General features: G+C 41.4%; 1 protein-coding gene across 2 annotated transcripts in view; it reads right to left on the bottom strand.

Moving 5' to 3' along the window:
• The window catches only part of SKL2 (shikimate kinase like 2), a 283,109-nt gene extending 267,309 nt beyond the window's left edge, over positions 1 to 15,800 (bottom strand). Inside the window, exon 1 of one of the 2 annotated variants that reach the window (XM_089459819.1) lies at positions 15,443 to 15,800. In XM_089459819.1, the coding sequence (XP_089315945.1) occupies positions 15,443 to 15,721 (279 nt within the window). In that variant the 5' untranslated portion in view covers positions 15,722 to 15,800. The remainder of the gene's footprint in view (positions 1 to 15,442) is intronic. The other variant, XM_089459818.1, reaches the window with a different exon arrangement.
• Positions 15,801 to 18,752: the final 2,952 nt, after the last annotated feature.

Here is an 18,752-nt window from a genome sequence, read left to right as displayed (position 1 = left end):
TTGTATTGATGAGTGATCACAGTGGTTTGCGGTATCTACTTGACCAACCGAACTTGAATGGAAGACAAGCTTGATGGTTAGCCACGATCAGTGAGTTCGACTTTGAGATCAAGTATATCAAAGGTAAAGAGAACAGGGTGGCAGATTCTCTTAGCAGGTAGACATAGGTAAATCATATAGCAGCTATGAGTTCCTATGGGACAGATCTACAGGATAGGATCTTGCAGGCAGGTCAGTGGGATGTCAAGTATATGGAGATTGTGCACAGGTTGCAGCAGAATATAGGTACAGGTAGTGGTAAAGGTGCAGGTGCACAAGGTATGGACTATTGTCTCACAGCGGATGGATTAGTCAAGTTTAGAGACAGGATATATGAGTTAGATAGCAATGACTCAAAAAGGTGATCTTGAGGGAGTTTCATGCGAAACCATATTCAAGTCACCCAAGTTATCAGAAGACGCTGACAGCAGTGAAGAAGTTTTATTATTGGTCGAATTTGAAAAAGGATGTAGCAGAGTTTGTGGCTAGGTGTTTGGATTGTCAGCAGGTGAAGGCAGAGTGTAAGCGTCCAGGTGGATTGCTACAGAGAATTGCGATTCTAGAGTGGTGGTCATTTCCATGGACTTTATCATAGGTTTGTCAAGGACAGTGAGACAGCATGATTCCATCATGGTTGTTATGGACAGGTTGACAAAAATTGCACACTTCATTCCAGTGAAGTCTACATTCTCAGCTAGCGATGTCGCACAGGTATTCATCAAATATGTGGTTAGATTGCATGGAGTTCTAAAGAAGATTGTGTCAGAGAGGGATGCAAAGTTCACTTCCAAGTTTTGGAAGGAGTTGTTTGCAGGTTTGGGCACAGAGTTGGCCTTCAGTACAACTTATCATCTGCAGACATATGGACAGACTATGAGGGTCAATAGGATATTGGAGGACATGTTAAGGATGTACGTGATGCATCAGCTGCAAAAGTGGGAAGAGTATCTTCCACGGGTAGAGTTCGCTTACAACGATGGGTACCAGGAATCTTTGAAGGTGAGTCTGTTTGAGGCATTGTATGGGCAGAGTTGCAAAACTCCCATCAGTTGGAGTAATCCAGTTAACAGGGTGTTGATTGGACCGAACATGTTAGCGGAAATGGAACGGGAAATGCAGGTAATCAAGAAGAATTTGAAAGCAGCACAAGATAGGCAAAAGAGCTACGCAGATCGGAACAGGTTGTTCAAGGAGTTCCAAGTTGGAGAACAGGTGTACTTGCGCATCAAACTGAAGAAGAACTCCTTGCGGAATGGATCATGTGCCAAGCTGGCACCACGGTTTTGTGGACCTTTCAGGACTATTAAGAGGATTGGGCTAGTAGCCTATCGACTTGCACTGCCTCCAACAGTGAAAGTCCATGATGTTTTCATCTGTCATTGCTTAAGAAGTATGGTAAAGATGTTGATCATGTGATTGACTAGTCTGTATTGCAGGTGGAGCCAGATGGATAATTCCAGTCGAAGCCTCAGTGTATATTGCAGAAAAAGGTGCTCATGCTCCGAAACCGAGCAATCGAGTAGGTTAAAGTGCAGTGGAAGCACTTTGGGCCCGATGAAGCTACATGGGAGATGGCGGATCAGATGTGGCCTATGTATCCTTCATTGTTTACCGGTTGAGGCAAAGCAGTTTTGGTATGATTTTTGGTATATGATTTGGCTTATGTTTGGGTGATGTTTTGATATATGTACATATGTATATGGATGTAAATACCGCCCTGAGCTATGTTATAAAGCTCCAATAAGCAGTATGGGTGTCACGTCACTATACTTGGCATGTTGTTATGTTGTCATGTTGATTTGCTTTTCAGCAGGGTGATCATTATAAATACTGCATCGAGCTATGTTATAAAGCTCCATGGACAGTATGATTTCTTTTCAGCGGTTTTGTTGAGGTATAAGTGTGGTCGAACACCGAGGACGGTGTCCCCCAAGGGGGAGGGTTCTGTAACAGCCCTCGTGAAAAATCCATGTAATAAAAGATAATAAAGGCAAAATAAGAACCACGGTTGATGGGACACTTATTCCAAGCTGAATGTTGACAAGACATCCTAGCGTGGGTGTTCACTTGGTTTATTATGGCTAAGGAAATTGGCAAAGGCAATGTTTAAGGCTTTGGAAAGGCAAAATGGCATTTTTTGCACATTTATTTATGAAAATAATGGAATTTGGAGAAAAGGAAGGTGAAAGGTCACAGGTTGCATGTGAGGAGGAAATTGAAGGAAAATAATGGAAAATGAAGAAAATAGAGGCCTAATTGATAAAAAGGCTTCTGAGGATCAGTTTGTAACCTTTTGTCAGTTCAGTTTTGGAGCTCTCTCATTATTTTCTCTCTCTCTCTCTCACTCTTGGACACTTAGAGTTTTCTTGGAGCACTTTGGCATTAGATCAAGAAAAGGCAAAGAAAGCAAGAGGAAGGAAGGAGCAAGCAAGGAAGAGAAGGATCAAGCAGCTACAGCAGGATTCTTTGCAGGTATCGATTTGCATGTGTGTTTTCCTTGCTAGATTTGGCATGCATGGTATTGCATGTGGTTCTTTTGTTGTTATGGCATGGGTTTTTCCAGGTGTGACAGTGTTTTTTAGCCTAGCCTTGTCATTTCCAGATAGCCATGGTGTGATGAGGTTCTCATGTTTTGGTTGAGTTGGATTGTCAGATGGATTCAAAGTTGAGTGAGGTGGATCTCCAAATGATAAAACACATGGCCTAATAACCCCTGAACCGGACTGTGGGTTGCGATAAAGCCGAATTTTGTGTTGCCTCAGTGGGCCTAGGAATCCTTGTCGGTGAATGGCAGGATATATGGTAAAGCCTAGAGGTGGTTGCCCTTGATTAGGCCTAGGAATCCTTGCCGGTGAATGGCGGGATATACGGTAAAGCCTAGAGGGTGGAGTCTCGGTTTAGGGCCTAGTGATCCTTGGATCGGACTGTGGATTGTAGTAAAGCCTGAGAGACTAGGAGACAGGAAAATTCCTCATGGTGTAGGTGGAGAAATCCGGTGGCATCCATGCTTATTTTGGCCTAGTGATCTGGTGGAGATCATGGTAAAGCCTGTTATTACATGTTTATTGTGTTGGTCTAGTGATCCGGGATGGATTACAATAAACCTAGTTTCTATTGATGAGGATGAGGTGGCTTAGCCTCGAGATGCCCTGGTTGGTTCTTTTGGTTTGAGTCTCACATTCATGCTTGGAATATGGCACGGGGGTGAATGGCTGAAGAGAGAATTGGCTCAGCCATTCTATGGTCGGGTGGAATGTGGTAGTCCCATCCCGGGTTGGATTTTGCATTCATTAATAAGAGGTTCTCTCCTTGATATCTGATGTATAAATGTACTGGTTTATATGTGGAATTTATGGCTGATGTATCCTTGATATTTCTATTGTTATTATGTTGGTTATAAGCATGTATTCTGACAGTGATGATGTATGGCTTCCCTCATGTTTTGATTGGTAAATGAATGAACAATGTATCTATGACCTAATAGATGATAATGCAGCTAATGATATAAGGGAACAATGCTTCTTAGTGATTCTCAGATAAGTATGAGACCCCTATGCTTAAATCTGTTGTTTACACTTGTAGATTACATATTTGTGATATGTTTGACGAAATGTTTGTCATGGTTAGTAGGGGTCCAATCAAGCCCTTGTTCAAGTAATTGTATTTGTATCATCATTCCATTGTTATATTTTTGTTCTAGAGGTGTCATTTAACTGTAGGCAGTGACCTGGACTGGCACTGAAAAAGTGGCTCAAATCCCGAGGACACTAGCACAACACTGAGCAAAATAGTCCCTGGACGCTGGAATACCATGTTGTGGGAGCGTCCAAAGCCTTTTGGACACAAGCATGCCCATATTATGGGAGCGTCCGAAAAGGTTAATTGGTCTAAAAACTCAGTGGAACCCAAGGGCTAGTTACATGAGTGGTTGGGATGGTTCCTAGGAGTCTTGTAGTGTTAAAAATGGAAACTAGAGCCAAACTCCATGTGGGTCATCTTATTTATGGCAGCTGATATTTTTCTTGGATTCCTCTCGTCGAGAGGTGTAGGATTGATCTAACGATCATCCGATTCCGACATGTATTCATGGAGATATGAATTTATTTGTATTTCTTGACAATTTGTCAAGGTCGGCCAGCAAGTTAAAGTGTGTGGCATGCCCCCAACTTATCCTCCACGATTCATATAAAAGGAGGAGACCTTGTGGCATTATTCCACTCATCTCACCACACATCTTCTCTCTCTCCTACGCATTAGAAGAGCTTCTCTCTCTCACACGTGTGGCTGAAAGGAGGACGCAGATTTCTGGTTAGGGCAGCGTTGACTTGGGTTGACCTAGCTGCAGGTGGGCAGATTGGACAGCGTTGACCAGCGTGGAGGCTTTCTTGACTGCGGTTTGGGTTGGGCAGCCTCTCCTAGGCTAGCCGCATTTATGTTCAGCCTTTTTGACCAGGTTTGACCACTCTTTGACCTGCGTTGACTGTCAAAGAGTTGCCATAGGTTTGACCAAACGTTGACTACAGTTTGATTGGGTATTGTGGACTGTTTTGGGCTGCCTATGCTTGTTGTTGAAGATTGAGTTCTTCAAGGTTGACTTGAGGTCAAATTGGGAGTTGTTTGACCAGCTTTGACCTTGCTGATTAGTGTTGTATTGCTGCTGATATAAAATCACAGATTTGTGATATTGTACTATCTCTCTCTCTCTGCTGAATTATTGAAGAATATAGAAGAATTGATCAAAGGGTTTCCCCACATTGGGGTTTGTCCCTGGCTAGCCACCACATCTTGTGTCTCTTGTCTTGGCTTGTCTTTTGTCGATTTTATTTATGTTCTATCAGCATTTTACTTATATGTTAATGTGATTTCTATACTGAGAATTGACATTGGGCTAATAAGAAGAAATTGAAGTAAATTGCTCTAAGCATAGAACATACCATAATTTAACATGGTATCAGAGCTGAGATGAAGACAAAGCCCAAGCAAGAGCAAGAGCAATCACCAAAGGCAGTTGAAAAAAGTCAAAAGGCTTCATGGGTTCCTCATCACACTTCCCCACCAAAGACAAGCTCCGTGAGAATTCTGACTATCATGGATGGAAGATGTCTCTTAATCTGACATTGGAAGAGCAGGAAGTGTTGGATTATGTGAGAGGCAGAATTATGGAGCCTCCATCAAATGCACCGACTGCTACAAGGAACAAGTACACGAAGGGTGAAGTCAAAGCAAAGAAGATCATCCAGGACTCTATTAACGAGCGTCTTGTGGCCTACGTTTCCGAGCTAAACACCTCCAAGGAGATCTACGATAGACTAGAAAGCTTGTTTAAAGTTAGTGATGCAAATCAAGTTTTGTTCCTCAAAAATAAGCTGAAGGATATTAAGAAGGGCAAAGACGAGGATATTCAATCCTACTTCTTAAGGATCATTGAGATCAAGAATGATCTCCTATCGATTGGAGAAGTCATTGCTGACAGGGAACTAACTATCACTACTCTTGGAGGGCTCCCATCCGAATGGTATGTATTTAGAACCACTCTTCTCAACAATGATCGAATTCCGGGATTTGAGGAATTGATGGCGAGATGCATTCAAGAAGAGACAAGGATGGTAGAGCAAGAAATGCCTTCAAGCAAAGGCAACCCCACTGCTTTCTCCTCTCAAGCTAAAAGGAGAAATAATTTTGGGTCTAAATTCAAAGGAAAGGCCGAATCAAAGGGTGGAAGAAAGGGAAGATGCTTCGCTTGTAATAAATTTGGCCACTATGCGAGGGAGTGTCCAATAGGAAGGACACATCTCATGACGATGATCAAAATCACTCTCAGGGCAACTCCAACCACAATCAAAGGAATGGCAGGTTCAATAGCAAAGGAAAGAGGAATTTCGAAAATCAAGGAAGTGGTCAACCCTCCAAGAAAGCAAGGAACTCGAGGTATGAATCAAATGTTGTTAACAATAAGCAAGATGAATATTATCTGATATCGGCCCTCTCCTCCGGACTCGTTGGGCAGTTGGCTTATTGATAGTGGTGCCTCAAGGCACTTCACTGGTTACAAGGAAGCGCTTTCTAATCTGATAGAGAAGGAGACAAACTTGGAGATTATTCTTGGAGAAAATTCCACCTATCCTGTAAAGGGTGTAGGGAATGTTACTCTTCAATTAAATCAGGGTAACACAATTCATTTGCAAGAAGTCCTATATGTACCTGATCTCAAGAAGAACCTGGTGTCCATTTCGGCAATAGAAGACAATGGCTACAAGGTGTCCTTCATCGATGGCAAGGTACATGTATGCAAAAAGAATTTTAAAGATGCTTTCACTCTTGGGTTTTGAGTTGACTCTTTACATCAAGTTGGAGGAAGTCCGTTGGGAGTCATGTCTTGCGACACATCTCTCTAGTCTGAACTATGGCACCGGAGGTTTGCACACCTTCATTATAAGGCTCTACCCGGTGTGAGACAAATGGTGACAGGGATGCCCGAGTTCAAAATAGAGCAAGAAGGTGTATGTCTGGGATGTGCCGAAGGAAAGCTCAACAAGGGACCATTCCCTCAAGCCATAGCAAGACCTCCGACATTTTGCAGTTGGTTCACTCCGACATATCTGGTATGATGCTCGTGAACTCTTTGGGAGGATATTTATATTATCTCACTTTTACAGATGACTATTCTCGCAAGACTTGGATATACTTCTTGAAAAAGAAGGATGAAGTGTTCTCCTGGTTCCGTCACTTCAAAGCCTTGATCGAGAATCAAACCGAGAAGAGAATCAAGATCTTAAGGACTGATAATGGGACCGAGTATGAATCCAATGAGTTCCATGACTTTTGCAAAGAAGCTGGCATTAAGAGGGAGACCACAACACCATACACTCCTGAGCAGAATGGTGTGGCTGAGAGGAAGAACCGTACGATTGTGGAAGTTGTTCGTGCCATGCTCCATGATCAAAGGCTTTCGAAGTTTCTATGGGCTGAAGTTGTGAATATTGTCGTATATGTTCAAAACCGATGTCCTCATCAAGCATTGGATTCCAAGACTCTCGAAGAGATGTTCACTGGTAAGAAACCTGATGTCTCTCATTTTAGAATTTTTGGAAGTCCTGTATATTTTCATGTGCCAAAAGAGAAAAGGAGTAAATTGGGTGCATCTGGAAAGAAGGGAATCTTCGTGGGCTATAGCGAAAATTCTAAGGGCTATAAAATCTATGTGGTTGGTCAAAGGTAAGTCGAGATTAGTCATGATGTCACCTTTGACGAAGATATGGCTCTTAGCAAGGTTGACAATCTCTAAGGAAAACTAAAGAAGCTGACACCAGAAAGCCGAATAAAAAGGAAGATGAGACGATGCCTGATGTGGAAGAACCTATGGATCCTATTGATCCCCCTCCGCAAGAGCCTTCCTCTTCTAGGAAGAGGCCCTCATGGCTTAGGGGGACACTTGATGATGCCGAAGGACATATTGCACCCAGAGGGACTTTCCGTGAAAGTAAGAATCCGACCAGGTATCAGGGATACTTGACCATTATAACCACCATCATTCAAAATGAGCCTTCTTCGTTCAAAGAAGCCGTGAAGCATCAAGTATGGAAGGATGCTATGAATGAGGAATACGAGTCCATCATGAAGAACAATGTCTAGGATGTAGTCCCCAGACCCCAGAACAAAACAGTTGTCACCTCGAAGTGACTTTACAAAATAAAGCATGGAGCTTATGGGAGTGCTGAAAAATATAAGGCTTGCTTTGTTGCTCAAGGCTTCTCTCAAAAGGAAGGTGTAGATTACGACGAGATATTTGCACTTGTTGCCCGATACACCACCATCTGCTCGATCATAGCCCTTGCTGCTTCGCAAGGATGGAACCTACATCAGATGGATGTCAAGACTACGTTCTTGCATGGTTCGATTAAAGAGGAAGTCTATGTGGAACAACCCGAGGGGTTTGAGATTCATAATCGGGAATCACACGTATGCAGGTTGAAGAAAGCTCTCTATGGGCTAAAGCAAGCACCCCGAGCTTGGTATGAGAGGATCGATAGCTACTTGATGACGCTGGGATTCACTAGGAGTGAAGTCAATCCAAACCTTTACTTTAAGGTTGAGGATGATAAGCCTCTCATACTGGTGCTGTATGTTGACGACCTCTTCCTGACAGGTGCAAACCCTCTCATTCACAAATGTAAGAGGGAGTTGGCTTCCGAATTTGAGATGAAGGACCTAGGACTGATGCACTATTTCCTAGGGCTGGAGGTCTGGCAGAAGCCAAGAGAGATTTTCCTATCTCAAGGAAAATACATGGTGAAGATATTGGAGAGATTCAGTATGGTGGACTGCAAGCCCGTGACTACCCCGATGGAGCTTAACTTCAAGAAGTCATGCGATAGTGCTCCCGGACCTGCTTTGGGAAATATCGTCAACTCATAGGAGCATTGATGTTCTTGGTGAACTCTTGTCCGGATATATGTTTTGCAGTCAACACGTTGAGCCAATATATGGTTGAGCCTCATCACTCACATTGGATTGGTGCCAAGAATCTTCTGAGATATCTTCGAGGCACAATCACTCATGGGTTGAGATACACTGTCGGAGATGTGAGGCTACATGGATATTCTGATGCTGATTGGGCAGGCAGTGTGGTGGACCGAAAGAGCACTTCCGAGTGTTGTTTCTCTTTGGGTTCTGCCTCAATCTCCTGGATGAGCAGGAAGCAGAAGTCAACGGCTTTGAGCATCGCTGAGGTAGAGTACATTGTTGCGAGTATGGCCTCCTGTGAGGCTGTCTAGTTGAGGAAGCTCTTTAGTGAGTTGTTTGGACATACATTGGATACTACCGTGATCCTCTGCGACAACCAGAGTGGGATTCGTTTATCCGAGAATCCTGTATTTCATGATTGCTCCAAGCACATCGATATCAGGTACCACTTTATCCGGGATATGGTACAGCGAGGAGCAATAAGGCTCCATCATATTGGGATAGATGAGCAAGTCGCTGACATTCTGACGAAGCCCCTGGGAAAGGTCAAATTCTTGACTTTCCGAGAACGACTAGGAGTCATTGAGAGACCCTCTTATGAGGGTCCTGTATGATGCATACATTGAGCTCTGGGAGCTCCGGGGGGCTTGGGGTACTTCTTGGAGCGACGAGCGACCATAGGGTGACTCACCCTCCCCTAGTGGTGCGTTGTGTACAAGGTGAATGGTTCAGCCTTCCCCTGTGATACCTCATGGCGACATGTAGGCAGGATGAGTGGTTCATCCTTCTCCTGCTGAGACATCCTACCCATGCAGTCTGGGACTCATGGGAAGTACCTCTCATCTGGCCAATGAGTAGGGAAATGAGGATAGGGACCATAGTAGTACCGATGGACGCATCATGTATCTACCGTACTCCCTATGCTAGGATGACATTGATCTGGGATCAATTGGAACTGACTTTGGGTCAGTAAGAGTGATATAACTCACTCTCTTTTGGAACTGATCTGGGATCAGTAAGAGTGGTATGACACACTCTCTTCATTGGGACTGACTTCGGGTCAGTAAGAGCGCTATTGGGCACTCTCTTTTATCTGGGACTGACTTCGGGTCAGTAGAGGATGGTATGATACATCCTCGATCATTTCTTCTTCTTCATAGTTTAGCAGAGCAGAGCCGAGCAGTGCAGGGCAGTGCATTTGATGGCAGAGATAGTACCGACAGACAGATGGATTAGCAGATGGAGTTCTCCCTAGTTGAGAGGGAGTGTTAAAATTGGCAACTAGGGCCAAACTCCATGTGGGTCATCTTATTTATGGCAGTTGATATTTTTCTTGGATTCCTCTCGTTGAGAGGTGTGGGATTGATCTAACGATCATCTGATACCTACATGTATTCATGGAGATATGAATTTATTTGTATTTCTTGACAATTTGTCAAGGTCTGCCAGCAATTAAAGTGTGTGGTACACCCCCAACTTATCCTCCACGATTCATATAAAAGGAGGAGACCTTGTGGCATTATTCCACTCATCTCACCACACATCTTCTCTCTCTCCTACGCATTAGAAGAGCTTCTCTCTCTCACACAAGTGGTTGAAAGGAGGACGCAGATTTCTGGTTAGGGCAGCGTTAACTTGGGTTGACCTAGCTGCAAGTGGGCAGATTGGATCGTGTTTCCCAACGTGGAGGCTTTCTTGACTGCGGTTTGGGTTGGGCAGCCTCTCCTAGGCTAGCCGCATTTCTATTCAGCCTTTTTTACCAGGTTTGACCACTCTTTGACCTGCGTTGACTGTCAAAGAGTTGTCGCAGGTTTGACCAGACATTGACTGTAGTTTGACTAGGTATTGTGGACTGTTTTGGGCTGCCTATGCTTGTTGTTGAAGACCGAGTTCTTCAAGGTTGACTTGAGGTCAAATTGGGAGCTGTTTGACCAGCTTTGACCTTGCTGATTAGTGTTGTATTGCTGCTGATATAAAATCACAGATTTGTGATATTGTACTATCTCTCTCTCTTTGCTGAATTATTGAAGAATATAGAAGAATTGATCAAAGGGTTTCCCCGCATTGGGGTTTGTCCCTGGCTAGCCGCCACATCTTGTGTCTCTTGTCTTGGCTTGTCTTCTGTCGATTTTATTTATGTTCTATCAACATTTTACTTATATGTTAATGTGATTGCTATACTGAGAATTGACATTGGGCTAATAAGAAGAAATTGAAGTAAATTGCTCTAAGCATAGAACATACCATAATTTAACATGTAGCTAATGTGGAAGGTTTGTATGTTGTGTTTCCATCGATTCCACTTCCTTAAGGTCATATAGGAGGTTGAATCCCATCATAGTAGCCTCTTGTCACATGTTTACCCCGATTGGCCGATTACTTGGGGAGATGTGGAAGGAGGGTGTTATAGGCATCCTTTCTCATGAAAGTCTCTCAACTAAGAGACCATCTACAAGGACTTGGGGAACCAATTACTGATTCTGAAGTAACCATCTGTGTACTAAATGCATTGCCACCAGAATGGAGCAGCTTTGCAACAAGCATCTACTCCAAGAAGGATTCAACTCCCTTTGATGAGTTGTGGGTGCAGTGCATATTGAAAGAATCAAGTATCAAGGTCAAGGATGATATTGGATCTGATGAGCAATCTCAAGCCTTTCTAGCCCGAGTCAAGAAGCTGAAAAAGGGAAAGTTTGGTATGTCCAGGAAGAAAGACATGTGCAAGGTTCAATGCTTCAAGTGCAATGAATTTGGACACTACAAGAGGTATTGTCCAAGCATACAGAACAATAAGAGAAAGGAAATGAGTGAAGCTCATGTAGCTGAGGCAGTGATAGAACCTGAGAAGGAAGAAGTGATGGATCTTTACTACTAAAGCAGGTTCGTTGACTATCGGGGTCTCTATGAAGTTTAATTTTTCCTTTAGAATAATATGTTTTGCATAGCATCATAAAAGGAAGCATATGATAGTAGCATGTCTAGAATTTTTACATGATTGAGTTGTTGTGCAGAGATCATCTAGATAGATGGATAGATAGACCATTTTGCATATTGATCATCGTCATCTTGCTTAAAAGAATCATCATGATCCTAGAAGAACCATAATTATGGAAGGTTCTTGAAGAAGCACTATGACATAGGTTAGTAGACATTCCATGTAATGTGGAATCAATACTGGTAAAGGGATGAAAGAATACAATGGGTCAGAATGCAAGCTCTTTGTGAAATCTATGAATAGCTAGATGATCGGATGAAAGCATAGGAATGCATGCTGGATATAAAAACTTTGGATAAGATTCATATGCAGAGAATCTTGTGGAAAGAAAGTTGGCCATAAAGTATGCTTAGGTATATAGATATATGATGCTTGAAAAGAATAAGGATTTGCCTTACTAAAGGATGTATAAAGATTAAGACTTTCTCTAGAATAATATATAATAATGATTAACATCCAATATAGTCTTTGTAACTTGGTAATCAAGATTGATCCTTGGGCACTCAAATGCATGAAAGAAGTTTCAAGCAGAGATGGTCGATGAGGATGTTCATGAAACAAGAAGGTATCATGACGAGGTAAGTCTGATTTTCATTATCTGGTTAACATATTATTTTGCTACCTGGAAGAATGTTGCAGGAATATATGATGGCAGTTGAGGCAAGTTCAACTGTATGGATGAAGGATATTGAGGGAAGCTCGATATCTGGTACCTGGCAACTGTGAAGTCAAGATATGGACATCTTGGGATTAAAAGGTAGCGGTGCGAGAAGATAACCTGAAGGTCAAAGGAAGATCACTTTCAAGAAGAAGCTATGATCAACTTGAAGTTTGGGAAGGCTCAATGTAATGCCTTCATATCAAAGAAGAAAGTGATGAGCAAGAAGATTGGCCTGGAACCTGTCACAAGATTGAAGAGAGAAGGTGGCTCCATGATACCTTGAAAGAAAGAAAGCTCAATGATGCAAAGGAAAGAGGGAGTCGGGTAGCTATGAAGAACTGGTAGTTGATACTCTCTTGAGACAAGCTATAAGGCTTGTGATGATGACTTCCCAAATAGGAAGGATGTCTAGAGCTCCTCTGATTTTGAGAGGGAGTAAAGGAGTCTCCTTGTATAGGAGCAAGGGTTTATTCTCAAGATTAAAGGAGAATAGGGATGTTCTCTTTGGTTGAGAGGGAGTGGTGTTGGACATCACGTGCATTCTCTTCTTCAGGTGATGAAGAGAGAATGGCAAAGGATTGGATAAGCATTTGTGGTTATCTTGAGGATAAAAAAATCCAAGAAAAGAAAGTTACTGACACTCTTTGAGGATGTGGTAGGTATCCAAGAGAAGAGTGATCGAAGAGGAGCGATATTCTTTTAGGACACAGGATTGGAGATCCAAGATAAGAATATTCCTAAAAGGACATGCCTTGTAGACATCCAAATGGGGTATATACCTTGTAGAGGTAGTGCCTCATAGCACAATGCTCTTAATTAAAGTAGAGTTTGTCTAGTTAGGCCTCAGAGACAATGTTGGTCATGATGATGATGCTTACAGTATGGCTTATCAATCCAACTCTTATTATGAGAACTCTTCAGTTTGAGATATGATGTTGTACTAGTTGTACAATTATGAATACCTCCCTAGTTAAGAGGAAGTGTTGAGAAATGTAACTAGTTTCGATCTTCATAATTATTGTACTCATTTATAAATGTATCCTATTTAACAAACAAGAAAAGAAAAGAAAAAATATTATTATTAAAGCATGGATTTCATGCTCATTATTGATTGTCTTCTAGGTAAAAGCATATTCGTCGTGCTTCTAGGGTTTGTTAGGTCTTATGATTTATTGTCTTGAGTCAAAGGAGTCAACATTTATAAGACCCTTCCGAGTTTATAATTGTAAATTATTTTTTAGTCTAGAAAGTCCTAGAAACTCCAAAAGTACAAATCGACCTTGGGAACATCAAGTCGGCCTAAAGGAGGGAATTCAACCCCTTGAGAAGGCTATATAAAGGAGCAGTTAGACTTCATTTGGAATACACTCACTCCACAAGTTTGATCTATCAAGAAAGAGTTTGATCTGTAGCTAAGAAGTTGGAAGAAGGAGAACGAATGTCTAAGAGAAGAAAGAAGGACAAAATATCTTGGTTTTGGGCTCTATCTCTCTCACACGTGCGAATTTCTAGGGTTTTTGGTGCTGCAAAAAGAGGCCGAAACTGTAGGTCTGAGTTGCAATAGGACGAAGTGCAAAATCTTATAGCTGGAAAGGAGAAAATCCTATATTGACCTCGTTGACCTTGGGAGAGTTGTCTTGCTCTAAGAAGGTCTCAAGAGGAGGCTAGATTAGGGTTTCCAGAGAAGCTACAAGGCCAAAATTGCAATGTCAAAGTTGCAAGACGAGTTGCAGTAGTGAAGCTGGCAAGTTGAAGTTGCAGTATTGAAGCTGGTTGATGCAGAATCAAGGAAGGACTTGAAGAAGGGCTGACTTGGTACTAGGAGAAGGATTGGTCTATGGTTTGGGTCTTTGTATCTCATTTGAAGCAGATTCTAAGAAGAGAAAAGTTTCTGGGTTTTCCTCTTAGAGGGGTTTTGCCCTAGCTGAGAGCCTAATATATGTGCCCTCTATTGTTGTTATTACTGCTCTTGATATTGTTTGATGAAAAGATCTAACTAAAAAACATAAAGATAAATAAGATTCACAAGAAAATATCAAGGTTAAGGAGAATAAGATTAAATAGCTGCCAAGATCCATTTTCCAACACTTTTAGTAACACTCCTTAGCCTTTAGATTGAAAAAATAAAGGATCTCATTTTGCTAGAGATGGCTGCATCCTTGTTAGGATTACCAATATTATTTTACCCTTTGCAATGACCTTATTTTGCTATCCCTTAGAGCAGTGGGTGTTTAAGGATAGTTTGATGTTTTACACATTCTGCAATGAAAGTTTGAACTTCTACAGCATAAGTGAATGGCATTCAATACGACTTAGAAGGAGGCAGTATAAATTAACCTTACCTACAGAGATCAATGGTAAAAGTTGTGTTCCTATATCCATACAGCAGTCATTTTTTCTTACCCTTCATTTAGTTTGGTCCCAGCTCCTGGAGCAAGATTGAGCAAAGGGTACACCACCTTGAAAACAGTGGGAGGCAATGCTTCCAACTTCACTTTCAGTATATTCCATCAAAGGATTGTTTCTCTCATACCTTGACCACCCCCGTCTTTACTCTATGGTCGTAAAGTTTTGGGACCAAAGACATCTGTGGGATAAACTCATATTGCAAGACTCTTGCTAACAATGTTATAAAACAAAACTCTTATTGAAAGACTCTTGGTAACAATGTTATAAAACAAGGCTCAGCTAAGAGTGTTCCACACTAGATCATCAGAGCTGAATTTAAGGCACAGTTTTGATCTACGAAAACTACGCTATATACATATTGTTAGTATGCTCCGCAGAATCGAGTGCATTTATAAGCAAAATCATAAGCAGGTAACCTACAACGGTTAAAACTTAAAAGTATGCCAGAAGCGAGCAATACTATAAGCAGGTGGGCTGCAATGATCGAAATTTTGTAAGTGGGGCCAATATAGTCTGTATGAGTAAAATCATAAGTCGGTGGGTTACAATGATTGAAAATTTGTAAACTGGTTAATCTAATGTTAATGGGCAATAGCATTAATAGGTGAGCCAAATCATCAGCAATGATCAAATTTGCAAGTGGCTGTGGAGCTTCCAAGCCACACGGTGAGAATGTGAATGCTCTGCCCTAATTAGAACAGAGTTACCCTGAGCTTCACCATCTCCAACAAGAAATACAAAAAATAAATAACTAAATGGACTGTGATTAATACATATAAACATAAACCTCAGAGCGGGCTTTAATGGGGAAATCAAATAAAAGAATGTATTAGGCATTAATCTGAAAGCATGAGCTCTCGCATTGCGCTACATACATCATAGTCGCAGAGTTCTCGAGCAGTGGTTAGCTTCCCTGCCTTGGCTGGTGCACAGGGAATTCGTCTATTAGGTAGACGAGCAGTGCAAATGTTCACGAGGCCTATTCCATGTTTATTGCTCACTTTAAGCCTGTGAAGTGAAGTGGGTACACATAAGAAAGACACAGAATGAGAATTAGAAAGCAAGGGATGATGGAATTGGTAATTGTGTGCACAGTTGAACGCCAGGACTGAGCGATTATCCAGGGATTGCGTGATTGCGGGAATGGAAGCCATTGATAGCTCTCTTCACTCAGCAGTTTACCTTATCTCGTTTCCTCGCTCATATATGAGCTTTATGTTGGAGATGTTTTATGGGGAATATGATGACGGGCCAACATTTTTGGCCCTTTCCGGCTCCCAAACGTGCCGTTATTCCACGCCTTATCCGTCGGGCGGCGTCCTCCTCCGCCCTCTACGTCGCCGTGAGGCTCCCCCTCAAATTTTGTGTAGGCTCATTGATGTGAAATTGCATCCATGTTGCAAGTTACCATGGTTAGTCTGTAAGCGAAGCGAAAACCTCTTGTCATTCGTTGTTTCAATGCGATGCAACGATGCTGGATTTGATATGGAAAATAAATGTAAAAAAAAGGAAAATTAAAGAAAATTATTTCGATGTCTACTAGGTTAAAGATAGCTTATGGGATAGAGTGCTTCTTCAACCAATTGATGTATTTGGTTTTTTCCCCTTCTAAAGCTTCACAATAAACACTCTTAGCTTCTCGACAAATGATTTGTTTGAGTAGATGGTTTACTCTAGATCATGTTCAAATATTATCCATAGACAAACTCATTTTTTAAAAACTAAAACAAATCAATATTATTGCCTAGTTACAAAATAGTAACAAATAAATCAATATTATTGCTTAGTTAAGAAAAAACAAAAAAATAAAATTGTTCTTTAGTTAAAAAATAGTAATAAAAACAAGTGTTAGGGCCTGGAGTATGCCCTAACACTGCTAATGCTTGCTTAGCTGATGGTTTAGCAGTATGCCCTAAAACTGCTAATGCTTGGTTGATGGTTTAGTCTAGATCGTTTTCAAATATTATCCATACACAAACTGATTTTTTATAAACTAAAACAAATCAATATTATTGCCTAGTTACAAAATAGTAACAAATAAATCAATATTATTGCTTAGTTTTAAAAAAAACAAACAAATTAATATTGTTCTTTAGTTAACAAATAGTAATAAAAACAAGTGTTAGGGCCTGGAGTATGCCCTAAAACTGCTAATGCTTGGCTAAGAGTTCATCTTCCTCAAACGTAAGGAAACAGGTTAACGGCCCAAGACCCAGAGGCATCTGGCAAGAGTGAAAACGTACCCCTTACGGACCACCAGCGGGTTATTCCAAGTGGTGTGGTTTTCCTTGATTAACGGTGATGAGCCAACCTGCATTCGCGATTAGCAATCAGAGATGGTTGTCATCACTATTGGTTTGACAACTGAGTTATGATAGGTTTTCCCACATGTAAAAAAAATAAAATAAAAACAAGTGCTACATAGTAGCTAGTACCTATCGCTTAGTTTAAATATAGCTAATTGAATTATGAATTGTTGTCAAGGTGTGAGATGATCAATTAAAGCCTTCATAAAAAAATAGAAATGAAAGTGAAAATGTTGTGCTAAAATGTCGTTTTTTGGTGAGCATCCTACCTCATTGGTTGTAATGAAGCTTTATAACTTTAGTTTTTTGCGGTGTTTGGTTCAAATTGATATGGAGAAACTTAGTTGCAACTCAATGAGATGTCAATTCCAAGAAACTTGGTTTGCACAACCAATTGTCTCCTACAAAGTTCATGGGAATTGAGCATGATTGATATAGAGTTGAATGCAATTGTGTTTGTGGCAATGAAGGCATGGGAATATGAAACAAAGCTTTTATTGTTATCACTCAAATGGCCTGTCTTTCTTTTGCGAAGCAAAATTGAGTTGAGATAATCTATAATGTGTGATTTAGTATTAAATTAATTTTTAAATAAATTGTAAAGACATGTTAATTAATATTTATGAATAATTCTTAATAACAATTGTTTTACTATTATTTCCATCGTGCACTGCTTGCTGAAGGAGCTACACAGCCCTAGCCAGCGAACGCCGCAAGAAGCTTGCAACTGCTTGCAGCTGCCCCTCAGCGGCCTCCTGCTGCTGGGGTTTGAGCACCATGGATGCATCAGAGGAGGGAGAGCCTCTCTCAGATCAACAGCAAGAAAATGAAGGAACAGCAAAAGCTTTTTCCTCTCTCATCTCTGCAATGGGCCCAGCAAAGAACAGACCATCAGTCACCAAGTTTGTTAAAAGATTGGAAGACATTCTTGAAATCTCACTTCCTCCTGCCCTTCCCCGTAGAGCAGCACTTTCTTTGGCGGAGCGTGGATTAGTGGGGCAGTTTACGGGGTTATGGCCATCGCCCAAAACTGTGCAAAAATGGGTAGAAAGGAACTGGACCGCGTCAATAGATGGAAAAATCTCAATCAGGTTTTGTGGAAGAGGTTACTACACCTTTCACTTTGAAACCAAGGAGGATCGAGATTTGATTTTCAGGAATGGACCTTATTTTATGGATACAAGGGGTTTGTATCTAAACAGATGGATGTCGGATTTCGACCTAGAAATGGATGTACCCAATGTCGTCCCCGTCTGGGTTAGATTGCCACACCTTCCCCTTCACTGTTGGGGGGATGATTTAGTCAAAGCCATAGGAAACGCAATTGGGAAATATATAGACAGATGCGAGCCAAAGGAAAATATGCATGCATGTGCCAGAATCTGTGTAGAAGTGGATCTTGGGAAAGGGCTACTAGAAGCTATCAAAATCAAAGTGGACCAGTGGACGCACATACAACAACTGGATTATGAACAAATCCCCTTCAAATGCAAGGTATGTCACGAATATGGTCATTTTACAAATAGATGTACAAAAAAAAAAATGAAAATGAAAAGAGTGAAGATCCATAAACAAATGGGAACAGGTTAAAAGAAATAAGACAGTCCACAAACAACCAAATCTATCTTCCTCGCATCCCTCCACATCCTCTAATCTCCATCCCTCATCACCCTAAGAAGATAATAATCCTCTTGCTAGCCTTAATCCTTTTGAGCCTCTGGATCCTTCAGCTCCCCCATCCCCTATGTCACGCCCCTACACTAGCGGTACTCTTTCAACCGCACTATAGCAAGGTGCGGCACTACCAACCGTTTTCTTTTCACCAATACTTACAATTGTAGACTACGCCTAACATTCCATACTTAGTTTATTTTTTTAT

The sequence above is a fragment of the Pinus tabuliformis genome, chromosome 7, assembly GCF_031772625.1.
Source record: "Pinus tabuliformis cultivar Carrire ecotype Pingquan chromosome 7, CPIR1, whole genome shotgun sequence".
Classification (NCBI taxonomy): Eukaryota; Viridiplantae; Streptophyta; class Pinopsida; order Pinales; family Pinaceae; genus Pinus; species Pinus tabuliformis.
This window is presented reverse-complemented; position numbering and strand designations above follow the sequence as displayed.